General features: G+C 37.0%; 1 protein-coding gene across 1 annotated transcript in view; it reads right to left on the reverse strand.

Moving 5' to 3' along the window:
- The window catches only part of LOC121368062 (guanylate cyclase soluble subunit beta-2-like), a 71,702-nt gene that overhangs the window by 28,148 nt on the left and 29,190 nt on the right, over positions 1–14,364 (reverse strand). The window contains exons 4-5 of the mRNA XM_041492586.1: positions 10,133–10,316; positions 5,872–5,948 (exon numbers count right to left, since the gene is read on the reverse strand). Of these exons, the coding sequence (XP_041348520.1) occupies positions 5,872–5,948; positions 10,133–10,316 (261 nt within the window). The remainder of the gene's footprint in view (positions 1–5,871; positions 5,949–10,132; positions 10,317–14,364) is intronic.

Consider the following 14,364-nt stretch of genomic DNA (forward strand, 5'->3'; position numbering starts at 1 on the left):
ACCCAATCAAAAAAAAGAAGAAAAAAAAAAGAAAAAAAAAAAAAAACAAGAAAAAAAAAAAAAAAAAAAAAAAAAAAAAAAGAAGAAAAAAAAAAAAAAAAAAAAAAAAAAAAATCAATAAAAGAAAACAAACAACGCAGGGGAAGTTTCAAGGCTCAATATCTTTTTTGTGGGAAGCATGACTCGATCCCCTCCCATAAACTTCTCCCGACACAGTCTATACCCCCGCCCCCTCCCACCGCTAATCTTCTTGCTCCCGCGCCTGCAACCCACACAAGACCAGCATCAAAAACAATACTCTATCTCTTAAATATCAATACTTAAAACGCCTACTATCGTTCATTTACATGTTACAAGATTCACATTACACTAGCATGTTTCCTCTTATATGTAATTATTATGGTTTAAAACACTTTCGCCATTTTTTCGACAACATAATTTTTTTACAATCGATTTCTAAGTCCACAAACACAAATTCAATTGTAAATTATGCTCGACTTTCTTAAAAAAACAACAACCCAAAAACAAAACCCCCAGCCAAGAACACATTTGAGATTTGTTAAACTAAACGGCAAAAACATTCACAAATCGAAGCATGAATCGCTGCACAAGACAAGATACAAAGGACAAAGACTCCCTCCACTCCCCCCCCCCCCCCCCCCCCTCCCGGCCGTTAATATATCTGCACTTAAGGTCGTGATTCATAAAAAAAAGTTACTTTTTATCGAAGTGGCGCACCCAGGGCTTCTAGAATATGGTAGCCCCACTCCCATGGCTAGTGATATTCAGTGTTGGGCTGGTAAATAACTATTATTACCATGCCCGATGGCTAGTGAAATTGTTTGGGTCAAATGTTGCAGTTAAGTCTGTTTTGTAAGTATGAATATCCTGCTCCCACCCCACCCCAATTCCACAATGCTAGTGTTTTAAAGCTATATATATCTCTCTTTACGTGACATATCTGATTATTACTATTATTTAGTGAAAATTGTATTAACTTAAAGTAAAGTAAAGTAGCGCTAGTGAATTTTTAATCGTGGCTAGTACATTTTTAAAATCACTAATCCTGTGGCTAGTGGATTTTTATAAACATTTTAGAAGCCCTGCCGGGAACCTCTTTCATTTTAGCTTGATTATCATTATTATTTCAGATTAAGGTTCAAACACGCGGTCCTGAGCACACATATCAGCTGCCTGGGCTGTCTGTCCAGGACCGCGATTAATAGTTAATTGTCGGTGGTTAAAGTGAGATCGAACAACTCCCTGGCAGTAAGCCTTTATCGAGAGTTTGGAGCAGGACGTAACCCAGTGGTAAAGCGCTCGCTTGATGCGCTGTCAGTTTGGGATCGATCCCCGTCGGTGGTCCCATTGGGCTATTTCTCGTTCCAGCCAGTGGATATCGACTGGTATATCAAAGGCGGTGGTATGTGCTAACGTGTCTGTGGGAAAGTGCATATAAAAGTTCCCTTGCTGTATTAGAAAATATGTAGCGGGTTTCCTCTGATGACTATATGTCAAAATTACCAAATGTTTGACATTCAATAGCCGATGATTAATTCATCAATGTGCTCTAGTGGTGTCGTTAAATAAACCAAAATTTAACGGGTGTTTGACTGCAAGCGAAGTATTATTTGTATAATCTCTTGCATCACTATTTCTTTCCTCTTTTTGTTTTCATATTATTTTGTATATAACAATTATATCCTTCTTCTGGTTATCTTTGAATGTTTAAATGTAGTTTAAATATACAGTTATGTAATATAGTCACCACGTAGAGTATTATAGTGTATGCATATAGAAGAGGGCCTCGCAAATTGTCAAACTAGTACCCGATTCTTTTGTCCTTTATACAATAAAGCAGGTTTTCAATAAAAAAGCCCTTAGAACTCAGCCGATAATGGGAAGCGAACCCAATACCTTATCAGCGTTAAGACTGGAAAATTTGAAGATGTAATAGATCCTTGTTACTAAGGATTTTTTTCAATCCTAAAATGCAGAAACATAAATTTCTTTCTTACGCTATTGACACAAACACACTTAATACTAGTCCACTGATCGCAATCTGAAACGACTAATGGATTTACAAAGGGGAAAAAAAGAAATCACGGAATGACAAAAAAATTCAATGGTTGGTTACTCCACGGTTATGTGCTTCCAAACAAGATATCAAATTTAAATGCAAGCAATAAAATAAATTGAATTTGAAACTAATTTGTACTTATTGGAAAATCAATATTGATAAAAATGGTCACAGCAACCAAATTGGATTCTAATTTGATAAAAAAAATCACTGTATTTGCAGAAATAAAATGATCAGATATAAATTTGGATGTATGTGTAATTTAGTGCCTACTTTAAGGTTATAACTTTTACTGCTTAAGTTTAAAGTTTGTTTCGTTTAACGACACCACTAAGATCACATTGATTTATTAATCATCGGCTACTGGAGTCAAACATATGGTAATTCTTATTTATAGTCGTAGACATGAAACCCGCTACATTTTTTTTTTAAATATTTGTAACATAAAGTGACTGAACTGAACTGAACATTTATTTCTCTCAGGCCGTAATCCACGGCATATGAGGAACAATATATAATACAACAATTCACACTTTTTAACAAGATGACAGAGTAAAACTATTCACATAAGTATATCTACATAAAACGAACATGGGAATATAATTATAAATAATTGGTTTGGGTTTGCATACACAATAATAATACAATAAAGCTATGAGCCGGAGGGCTTGAAAGTATTCATAATATGTTTACAAAATATTGCAAGTTTTCGGAGGACACCAGTTTTTTTACAATTAAATAATTCGTGAAATTTATATGTGTTTGGTTTGGATCGATAATATTTCGGTATATATTGAAGTCTGAATTGGTTGAAATATGGGCATGTAAAAATATAATGGAATTCATCTCCGATGTCGTTAGTGTTGCATAAAAAAACACAATCTATCATGTAATGGTTTACGTATCCATCTACCTGTCTCTATTGGAAGATTGTGGTTTGATACTCTAAAACGTAACAATGGGCACCAATGTTTTTTTTTCTAATAAATTTAAATAATTTTCGAATGCTATACTGCTTTTAAATATATTTTGTAACAAGATGCTTTCGATGAAGTGTCAATATGACTGTACCATGTTTGCAAAAATTGATCTATGAGTTTTGTTGAAATAAACATTTTCAACAATGAAGCACTATTAATACGCTCACAATGTGACCACCATATGTATGTGCAACCAATATTATCTAAAATTGATTTTATAAAAGCTATCCATTTGTGATCATAAAAATGTGTATTATAATCATTCAATAACATTCTGTACACTAATAATGATAGCTTGGACTGCTTCCCAGTAATCATCCTAAACCAAAATCCTATCATTCTTATTTTTACTGTTATATCTACCGGGAAGCATCCAAGTTCTCCATACAACATATATAATGGGGTGGATTTTCTAACAGGCAATAATAACTTTAAATATTTGCTATACAATTTTTCTATGCAGGACAGACTTTCAAAACCCCAAATTTCACATCCGTATAAAGCAATAGGTAAAACCATACAATCGAATAATTTAAGTTGGCATTGAATGGAAAGATGGCAACGTTTTCCTTGTCTAAGTGTAAAATACATAGCTTTTTGAGCTTGATCATATTGATGTTTTCGAGCATTAGTGAATTTATTGGATTTATGAAATATAATTCCAAGATATTTGTATATTTCTACATTATCTAGATTTGTGTTTCCTAAATGGAACCTTTTGGAATAATCTTTTTATTACCACTGAAAATTAGCACTTTAGTTTTTTTACAATTTACATTTAGTTTCCATTTTGTACAATAAGAGTCGAAAATATTTAATAAATTCTGCATGTCGTCATAATTTTCGGCAAAGAGCGCTGTGTCATCAGCATATAGTAACACAAAAAGAACAATATTTGTATACAAAGTGGAATCTGTGAATAAGTTATCTATGCGGATGCCATTACAATCATTAGTTTTAAACGTATCCTCTAAATCATTGAGAAACATGGAGAATAATAGGGGCGATAAATTTTCTCCCTGTCTAACACCCATGGAACATTGAAAATAATCCGACATTGTGTTATGTGCACTAATGCATGACTTAATGTTCTGATACATGCTATATATTACTTTAAAACATTTACCATTAATACCATTTTGTATTAGTTTTCCCCAAAGTCCTGTTCTCCATACTGAGTCGAATGCCTTGCTAAAATCTATAAAAGTACAATACAGTTTTTTCTTCCGTGCTTTTAGCAATTCGATGAGTCCATATAATGTAAAAATATGATCGTTCGTCGAGTACTCCTTCCTGAATCCGGCTTGAACTTCACATAACAAATCATTAGTTTCTAAATATAATTTCAGTCTATTATTTAAAACAGCTGTAAACAGTTTCCCGAGACAACTAAGTAAAGTAATAGGTCTATAATTTTCTGGAACAGTTCTATCGCCACATTTATAGATCGGTTTGATTATGCCAACTAGCCACGAATCAGGAAAGATGCCATGTTCAAACACTAAATTAAAGAGCTTAACATACACAGGGACCATACAGCCGATAGTTTGCTTAATATACTCGTTGATTATTTGGTCTATTCCGCAGGCTTTATTGTTTTTTAGATTTTTAACAACGGCGAGTATTTCTTCTTGTAATATTGATTCATTTAGCATGGTAGTGTCCTCAAAATCTATATTAAAACTTGGATCTTTTTCTTCTGTTGTGTTGTCATCACTGCTGTTTATATTTTTAAAGTAATCGTACAGAGTGTCTAAAGGGGGGAGAGTAGGGTCTTGTTTTTCTTTTAACAGTTTCCAAAAGGCGTGGGTATCATGTTGACTAAGTTCTGTGAGTCTTTGTTCTGTCTTCCAATTGTGTTTGTTAACATATTTCCGTATTACATTTCTGTAGCTTTTACTGGCATTCAAAAGTCGTTGCTTATTATCAGGTGTTTTTCGTTGTTTGTATGCTGATCTCGCTTCTGTATACTTTCTTCTTAGTGTTCTGCAATGATTGCCAAACCATGCTTTGTTACGGGTATTTTCACGCTTGTGTCTGGCTCTGACGCGGGCTTGCGTGTAACCGAAAGTGTCGGCTGCGGTGTCAACAAATAGGGTCCCAATACGCTCCACTGCACCATTCAGCTTTTCTTTCGAGAAGTGTTCATACAGTTCATTTAATATTACGTTTATGTCGTTGACTGTTTCTTTGTTTATATTTTCACTATAGTGTTTAGCCTCTTTAGTATTCCCATTTCCTTGGGGTGAGTTCATTATTAATGACGGCGTGGTGTTTACCACTAGCTGTATGGATATTCAGTCGCATTGTTAATGGATTGTGAATGTCCGAGAATAGTGGTTCGAATTCGTTGACCTTGAATTTAAGAATTATTTCCAAAACTGTGAATGAGGGCTATGGCATAATCTATTACACTCGATCCTTTGCAAGTAGGTTGTCCTATACCCCGATCTTCGCCGACTCTTCCGTTCACTAAATACAAATTACTATTTTTACAAAGATCAATTAGTTTTATATCCGTGACCGTTAGGTCTACTGGTATCTTGACTCGCTCTTTGTAATGGAATGCCAATATTTAATAAGTTGTTAGGTTCATTCATAAAATCGGAGATATCAGAAATGAGTGTGTTATTAGTATGTTCACCATCACAACTCACATAATCTACAAGCAAACTCGTTTTAGCATTAAAATCGCCGATCAAAAGAACATTATTTCCACTTAAGAGTTTCTCGTTCACTTCGTCTTGTATTGTGACAGAGACAGACAAAAACAGATGAGTCTAATAATCTAAATCTGTTTCTCAGACTTACCAATCACGATAGGGTATAGGCCCGGCCTCGTGGTGTAGTAATGTAAAAGAAGGCTGCCATCGTCCGCATTTTCACACCTACAAATACGTAATATATGCAATACAATGACCAGGGCTCGATGTGGTGTAGGTATTGGGTTCGCACTCCGATACCCGCTGCCATCCACAGCGAGTGTTAACGACTCAGTTGGAATATGTAAATGCAATGCCACGACACCGACGTCTCTCTCTCTCTCTCTCTCTCTCTCTCTCTCTCTCTCTCTCTCTCTCTCTCTCTCTCTCTCTCTCTCTCTCTCTCTCTCTCTCTCTCTCTCTCACTCACTATCCACTAACATCTAACCATTAACCCGTGTCCTAGAGAGACAGCACAGAAAGCTGATGTATGTGCCCAGGACAGCGTGCTTGGACTTTAATTAGAAATTTCGAAAATGTGACTGAAATGAAATGTAAATACAATAGAAGTGATGCTGAGCTGGCACAATAGCCGGTTTTAATAGAAACGGTGCCTAATATTTTCTAGACGAACATTGAGCCAACTCTAAAAATGCGAGAATCTAATTATTATCAATGATTTTCGAAGACACACAATGCTCAACGCGTTACGATTTTTTACAATTTCTTGGATTCCCGATCCTTTAAATGGTATTAAACTCTAAACTTCCGAGTAGATTACAGTCTCATCAAAGCCTACCACAGACAAATCCTATAAATAGGTTACTGATGTTGACATCTCGTCTGTCTGTAACTAGATAAGGGTGTCTGGGCTTGACGGTAACGTTTTAAAAAAGAAGATAATTCATCGACTTTAAGGCTGGTAGGATCTGGGTTCGCATCCTGCTACCGGCTCCCATGAAGAGCAAGTGGCGAGTGAAGTTTGTAGGAGGGATTGAGTCATGCACCCTCGGAATGTATTAAAAAAAAAGAGAACATTTGCTTTAGCAAGGAGGGGAATGTTTTACTTAATGACGCCCTCAACAGATTTTATTTACGATTATATGGCGTCGGACATATGGTTATGGACCACACAGATATTGAAAGAAGACACCCGCTGTCGCCACTTCATGGGCTACTCTTTTCGATTAGCAGCAAGGGATTTTATATTGACCATCCCACAGACCTGATAGTACATACCACGGTCTTTGTTACACCAGTTGTGGAGCACTGGCTGGAACGAGAAATAGCTAAATGGGTCCATCGACGGGAATCGATCCTAGATCGATCGCGCATCAGGCGAGCGCTATACTACTGAGCTACGTCCCGACCCCTCAACTCAAAGAACAATAAACGCATTCTGAAACATATATGACATTATTTAATTTCCTTTCTTTCAAATGCTCTTTTGATAGTGCTAAAATACGTAACTGAGTTAGAGGTGCCCTGATCCTATTTAAAGATATCTTCAAACGATGCGAACTTTACTACCGATTTCAACAATATTTGTGCATTACAGTGAGATAGTAAAACTTTAATAGGATATACGAAAAGCCCAAGTCGTAAAGCTTTAATAGGATGATAAGTTAGGAGGAAAGGGATGTATGTACAGGCACGTATGCAGAAATTTTAGCAGCATGGGGGTATGGACTGCGGCGACCGAAGTTTATGGGGGGGAGGGGGGGGGCTCGCTCGTTTGTTTTCCCCTGAACACGCGTCTGATGAATGTTTTACGACATCTTGACGCAAAAGGAATCGACTATTGAATGCGGAAGTTATTCGTTTCTTGATTTTTTTTCTCACAACAAAGCACAGGCTATCCGCCAATCATGCAGGAAATCGGATCGTTGTTTAATGTCGCACTGTGAAATTGGATCTTAATTAAGAACTACATGTGCTGGGGTGTCGTTAAACATTCACTCATTCATTCTTAAAAACTACATACCCAATGATGTACCGTGGGGTTTTGGTGCTTATATCCAATTACGGTCAAAGCACGTTGTCCTAAGGCACACATATCTGTTATTTTAGTTGTCTGTCCAGGACAGCGGGTCAATGATTAGTTGTTAGTGGCCAGTGAGAAGTCGGTGAAGTGACCTTACCCAGCCGTTAAAACTCCCTTGAGTTGAAGCATGTACAGCAATGCGAACCCAATACCTACCACCCTCAATTACGATGGCTTAACAAAACAAAACAAAACAAACAAAAAAAAAAGTGAAAAAGATCTTCAGGATTATTAACTGAAGATGGGGATTCTTACCTCACGAAGTAATGGCTAAATGTTGGACAAAACAAACGTAATTGGCCGAATTTACAAAGCCTGTTTTTAGACTTACAAGCGTGTAACTACAATACATTTGCTATACTGAAAACACCTGCGATTAAGAAAAAATCAGGCTTCGTAAATTCGACCCTAATAACTTTCTAGTTTAATATTATTGGACTACCTGAAAGAGGTATTTTTGTGTAAATGAAAACAAAATCGCATCTTTGCACAAAACACAGTCGAAAGGACGTAATAGGCAAAACAGTGATTGCTTCTAAACTCTTTTTTTTTCTTTTCTTTTTTTTCTAAACCTTTATTACCCCCAGATCACTGGCAGTGTCAAGGGTGGGTGCCTTGAATCATCGTCTTGCAATATACAACAAAAATAAAATTATAACATGATTATGTGTACCTGTATAACGGTACGGTAAAGGTTTTATATTTCATATTATGTATATAAACAATATGTGATATGTATGGGAGTTATATTCATTACATTTCTTATCATATACTGCACAACCGTATTCATATACATACATATACCTACCTACCTACCTACCTACCTACATACATACATACATACGCATTAAATGATCTGAGGGTCAAGAATGATAGGTGAAACGAGCTTGCATTGGAGGAAAGAAAAAAGAAAAAAGAAAAAAAAAAGGGGGGGGGGGGGGGGGGGGGGGGGGTGGTGGACCGAGGAAGGGGAAAAAAGAACATAAAGAAAGGTTTATCGACAACCAAAAGGTTTTGTTATTGTTGTTTTTAACTGTTTTACGTGGGTGTCTAATGTAGTAAGGACAACACGTTTTTTAACGAAGAACTCAACAATCAGGCGCTCGTTCCTGAGAGGACCGCCACTCCCTAGGAGATTCGTATCAGTATGTTGTATTCCTCTTGCACCGCCTTTTAAATGGGCGCCATTGCTCCCAGAGGACAAATCTGCAATGTCCTTATATCTAATTTTTGTCTCTAGGGTATGTCCTAGCATCATGCAAAGTTGCATGCTTTTATCATAAAAGGCACAATTTTGTCACATATCTGCTGGACTATTTACAGGATAGAGCCCAATGGAATATATACAGTAGCGATGATGGTGCGTAGTTCACCCGCCTGCTACCGATTTGATCGGGCTGCTAGTGCTCCCTTACACCTGCCAATGTAGGCGGTCCCTCCTCTCCCCTCCCCCCACCTTTCCTGCCTAACTTGCTTAGATATAAAATGAGATAGATAACCCTTGTACTCTCTGTCCCGTCCATGGCCGGCTCTTGTGCCCAGGACAGGCGTGCGCTACAACAGCTTGTTCTGAATGTGCACGTAAACCCCTATGACCTGACCTGACCTGGTGCGTAGTATGTATAAACAGTCGATGTTCACAATAACATACTAGTTAAATAACTAGATGAAAAATATACTTATCTGAAAGAGGGAGAGACTATACACTGTCGTGTAAGGTTAGTTTGTTGGATTGTTTTGTTTAACGACACCACTAGAGAACATTGATTTATTAGTCATCGGCTATTGGATGTCAAACATTTGGTAATTTTGACATATTATCTAAGAAAGGAAACCCGCTACATTTTTTCATTAGTAGCAAGGGGTATTTTATATGCACCGTCCCATAGACAGGATAGCACATACCACGGCCTTTAATATACCAGTCGTGGTGCACTGGCTGGAGTGAGAAGAAGCTCTATGGGTCACCGACGAGGATCGATCCCAGACCGACCGCGCATCAAGCGAGCGCTTTAGCACTTGGTTACGTCCCACCCCTATCATATAGGGAGTCAAGATTTAGAATTTCTAGTTAAATTAATGACTGGACGATAAGAGTACTTGTCTTAATGAGGAACCGTAACCACTGTAGTTTTGTAGCTAAGGGCAAGCAGGGAGTGAAGAGAGACGAGATTCAGAAATACTTAGTTATTAAATTAAGGACCGGATGAAATGAGTACTCACCTGAAAGAGGGAGTCACTATAATTTTGTAGCTGAGAGCGAGCAGGGAGTGTAGGGAGTCAAGGTTCAGAGTTACTTTCTAGATAAATTAGAAAAGAGTACTACCTGAAAGAGGGAGCCACTATATTTTTGTAGCTGAGAGCGAGCAGGGAGTGTAGGGAGTCGAGGTTCTGTATAAAACTGCGAATATCTCCCCCCAGCGTCTTGAGCATCTTGTCGTAGCCGTGTTTGAGACAGTAGGTGAGGAAGTAGTCCCCGAACACCTCGAGAACCGTCTCCATGCTAAGAGCTGCAAAGTAAACCGATATTAAAATACTCGAGAATTGTCTCCATGCTAAGAGCTGCAAAGTAAACATATATTAAAATACTCGAGAATTGTCTTCATGCTAAGAGCTGCAAAATAAACCGATATTAAAATACTCGAGAACTGTCTCCATTGCTAAGAGCTGCAAAGTAAACCGATATTAAAATACTCGAGAATTATCTCCATGCTAAGAGCGGCAAAGTAAACCGATATTAAAATACTCGAAAACTGTCTCCATTGCTAAGAGCTGCAAAGTAAACCGATATTAAAATACTCGAGAACTGTCTCCATGCTAAGAGCTGCAAAGTAAACCGATATTAAAATACTCGAGAATTGTCTCCATGCTATGAGCTGCAAAGAAAACCGATATTAAAATACCCGAGAACGGTCTCCATGCTAAGAGCTGCAAAGTAAACCGATATTAAAATACTCGAGAACGGTCTCCATGCTAACAGCTGTAAAGTAAACCGATATTAAAATACTCGACAACGGTCTCCATGCTAAGAGCTGCAAAGTAAACCGATATTAAAATACTCGAGAACTGTCTCCATGCTAAGAGCTGCAAATAAACAAATATTAAAATACTCGAGTAAAAAAGGTATTGAGATAAAACATTTAAAAAGCCCACATTTTGAAAGTCTGTTTCCTTTTTAGGACCCACTGGCTATGTTAGAGGTTGGATCCGTGGTAGGCGTGCCTGAACCTTTATTGGATATGGGCACGTAAATAGAGTTCCTTCCTTCCTTCCTTTTTAGGACACTAGATCAAACTGTAGCCAAGAGCAACTAAACCCAACAACAGGAGCAGCAACCGCAACCGCAACAATGAAAGAAAAAGAAAGAAAAAAGAAAGAAAGAAAGAACGAAAGAAAGAAAGAAAGAAAGAAAGAAAGAACGAAAGAACGAAAGAAAGACATATACAAAAATATTAGCTAATTACCCCCCCCCAAAAAAAAAAAAACAAAAAAAAAAAAAAACCCCAAAACAAAACCAACCCCCCCCACCCCACAAACAACAATAACAAGCCTCTATACAGACATATATACACAAAATGTACTTATTTTTTAGTAAATATAACTATATAACAATATATACATTTGTAATACGTTATTCAAATTAGTTTTAACCATGTTGAAAGAAACTAGACCAGAGCTTGTGATAATGGCACTAAGTACTAAGCTATGACTAGGATGCCGCGGATATAAGAACCTAGTCATAACACACTTAGGAAAGTAGTTGTATTAAACGGGGAACACTTTACAGTAGTAAACACTGATATTTGCATTTGTTGGATTCAGACGGACTCTAGCAAGATTCTGTTATCGAGACTAATCGAGTGGAATAATCGCACGGATGCACTAATGTTCTTGAAAGCAGCAATATAGCAGACGTTACAACTCTCATTGATTCGGGTCAGATTAAAAGGCTACCATCGCGGTCTTCTTTGTGATTTATTAATAACTGTACACGATAAAGGTCACTTAGTAACTATAAGCATTGACGGATCCAGGCCGTCCTGTTTCCAGTTCAGTTTATAGTCCGGTAATCGAAATTTTTACTATTTTCGTGCTTATAGCCAATTAAGGTACAAGCACGCTGTCCTGGGCACACACCTCAGCTATCTGGGCTGTCTGTCCAGGACAGTGGGTTACTTGTTAATTGGTTAGTGATTAATGACAGAGAATAGGGTGTAGTGGCCTTACACCTACCCATTGAGCCCTTAAGAACTCGCTCTAGGTTGGAGCCGGTGTAAAAGGAACCCAAGTCCGTAGGAACCGAGGTCCTACGGACCTCGGTTCCTAGGAACAATGGTCCTATCGGACTTGCATTCAGTGGGAATATTAGTCCTACCCAGACTTGCATTCCGGATTTATTTTTATATTTTTTACATATAGTAAGCCTAGGACTTGTATTCCTACCGGACTTAAATTCCTTCTACAGCAGTGACAGAAATACTAGTCCGTCATATTAATAGACGTCCGTGTGTTATATTTCACGGTGTGCACGAGTTGTCTGAAAGGCATGCGTTAATATTTGGAATCTGGCAGCCTTCTCTCGTAGGGTTGTGGATAATTGTATGTTTCCAATTCAGATTGTTGTTGGTTCAAATCTCTATGTCGCACATATTTTTTTCCCTTTATAATCAAGTAATTTTTTTAAAGCAATAGGCTCGTCCATTTAACACGTGAGCGCATGTTTGTAACCGTGTTACATTTTCATTGGAAGATGAACACGTACGTGCATCTTGTTTCTGCCGAACGTATATAAAACAGATAATTTGTACAAACATGTTCGTGCATTCAATATGTCGGACGACCATAAAAAACGCAACACGCCGAAGATTTCAGAGATATTTCTATATTTACAAAGTGGAGAATATGAAACAGGAACAACTCATTCGAAGAAGCGTGCCATTCGACGGACTGCAAATGCCAACTTCAAAGTAAGTTAGTATAAGTTATCCTTTTTAACAATTTTATGTTTTCACACCATCTTATACTTCGTGTACATCATATAATTTTAAATATTTTGTCCGTCGGACTTCCATTCCTCGGAATTTTAGCCTGCGGGACATGTGTTACTGGAATATTAAGTCCGATGGACCTTTATTCCTAGTACTCTTAGTCCGTGGGACTTTTATTCCTAGTACTCTTAGTCCGTGGGACTTTTATTCCTAGTACTCTTAGTCCGTGGGATTTTTATTCCTAGTACTCTTAGTCTGTGACACCTGTATTCCTAGTACTCCTTATCCGCTTGTATTTCATTCCTGAAACTTCTAGACTTTTACCCCTACCCATATGTGCATATGTGCCCTTTGTTTGATAATGCAATTAACATGCTTAAGGTACAGGTGCCATTTAAGATATAATTTAAAATAAATCACCTAAGATATTTTGGTGTTTTTTAAAAAGATATTAGTGCTTATTTTCAGGTTGATAAAACAATATTGTTTTTTAAAGTAAAAAAACAAAAGACCATCGACATCCTTCCTAATAGTGGCTCAACGTCCGATACGCAGGAAAACTGGCGAAAAGTTCTCATGACGCCTGATGCTATTGATGAAGCTCTGAATGCCATGCATTCGAGCCCATTGGGTATGTACTTGCAGCAAGTTATTATCAAGTTCACACACGAACACAGGGACACACACACACACACACACACACACACACACACACACACACACACACACACACACACACACACACACACACACACACACATATATATATATATATATATATATATATAATATATATACTGTGATATGTTTCCACACCTCTTTATGCCGTTTTAAAGTTTTAAAATGTATGTTTATTTGAATGTAAATAATAATTTACATATGCTTGCTTTGTTTGGAACCCACTTGCCGATGTGGCTGTTTGTCATTGGTGGGATTTCGTTAAACATTCATTCAGTCATCCATTCATTACAATACATTACATCATAAGTAAAACAAATGGACACTTTGGCCGCGATAAGACTTTGGACAAAATACAGAAACGTTATTGGTGGCCAAATTTAGTGTCTCATGTAAAGCAATATCTTCAGACCTACGAGAGATGCCAGAGGGTTAATAGAAAGGCCAACAGAGTCGCCCCACCATTACAGCTTATTCCAGTTACAAAGCCACAAGCCTGGCGATCAGTAAGTTATATAACAAATGTTCACAATTTGTTTGGAATTTATCGATGTATAAAATTAATTTTATACTAAATGTGTGACTGCTATACATCTATACATTTTTAATAATCTATAAACAATTGTTAAGACACTTGAAAATATTAATAATAATGTTGTCTTTATATGACCCATCTTCCAAAATGAAGTCATTTTCTGCAAATATTTTTTAAACTTAATTTTAGTTTATGTAAAACATAAAGCTAATTAAAAAATATATATTATATAAAAAAACACGTATTATGATTTAAAAACATCATTAATATCTATATATTTGTTTTGAGAAAAAAATCTATGTAAAAATAAATACATTATATTATATAAATAAAGTAATAATAAAAACGTGTTTTTAC

This window comes from Gigantopelta aegis, chromosome 3 (genome assembly GCF_016097555.1).
Source record: "Gigantopelta aegis isolate Gae_Host chromosome 3, Gae_host_genome, whole genome shotgun sequence".
Classification (NCBI taxonomy): Eukaryota; Metazoa; Mollusca; class Gastropoda; order Neomphalida; family Peltospiridae; genus Gigantopelta; species Gigantopelta aegis.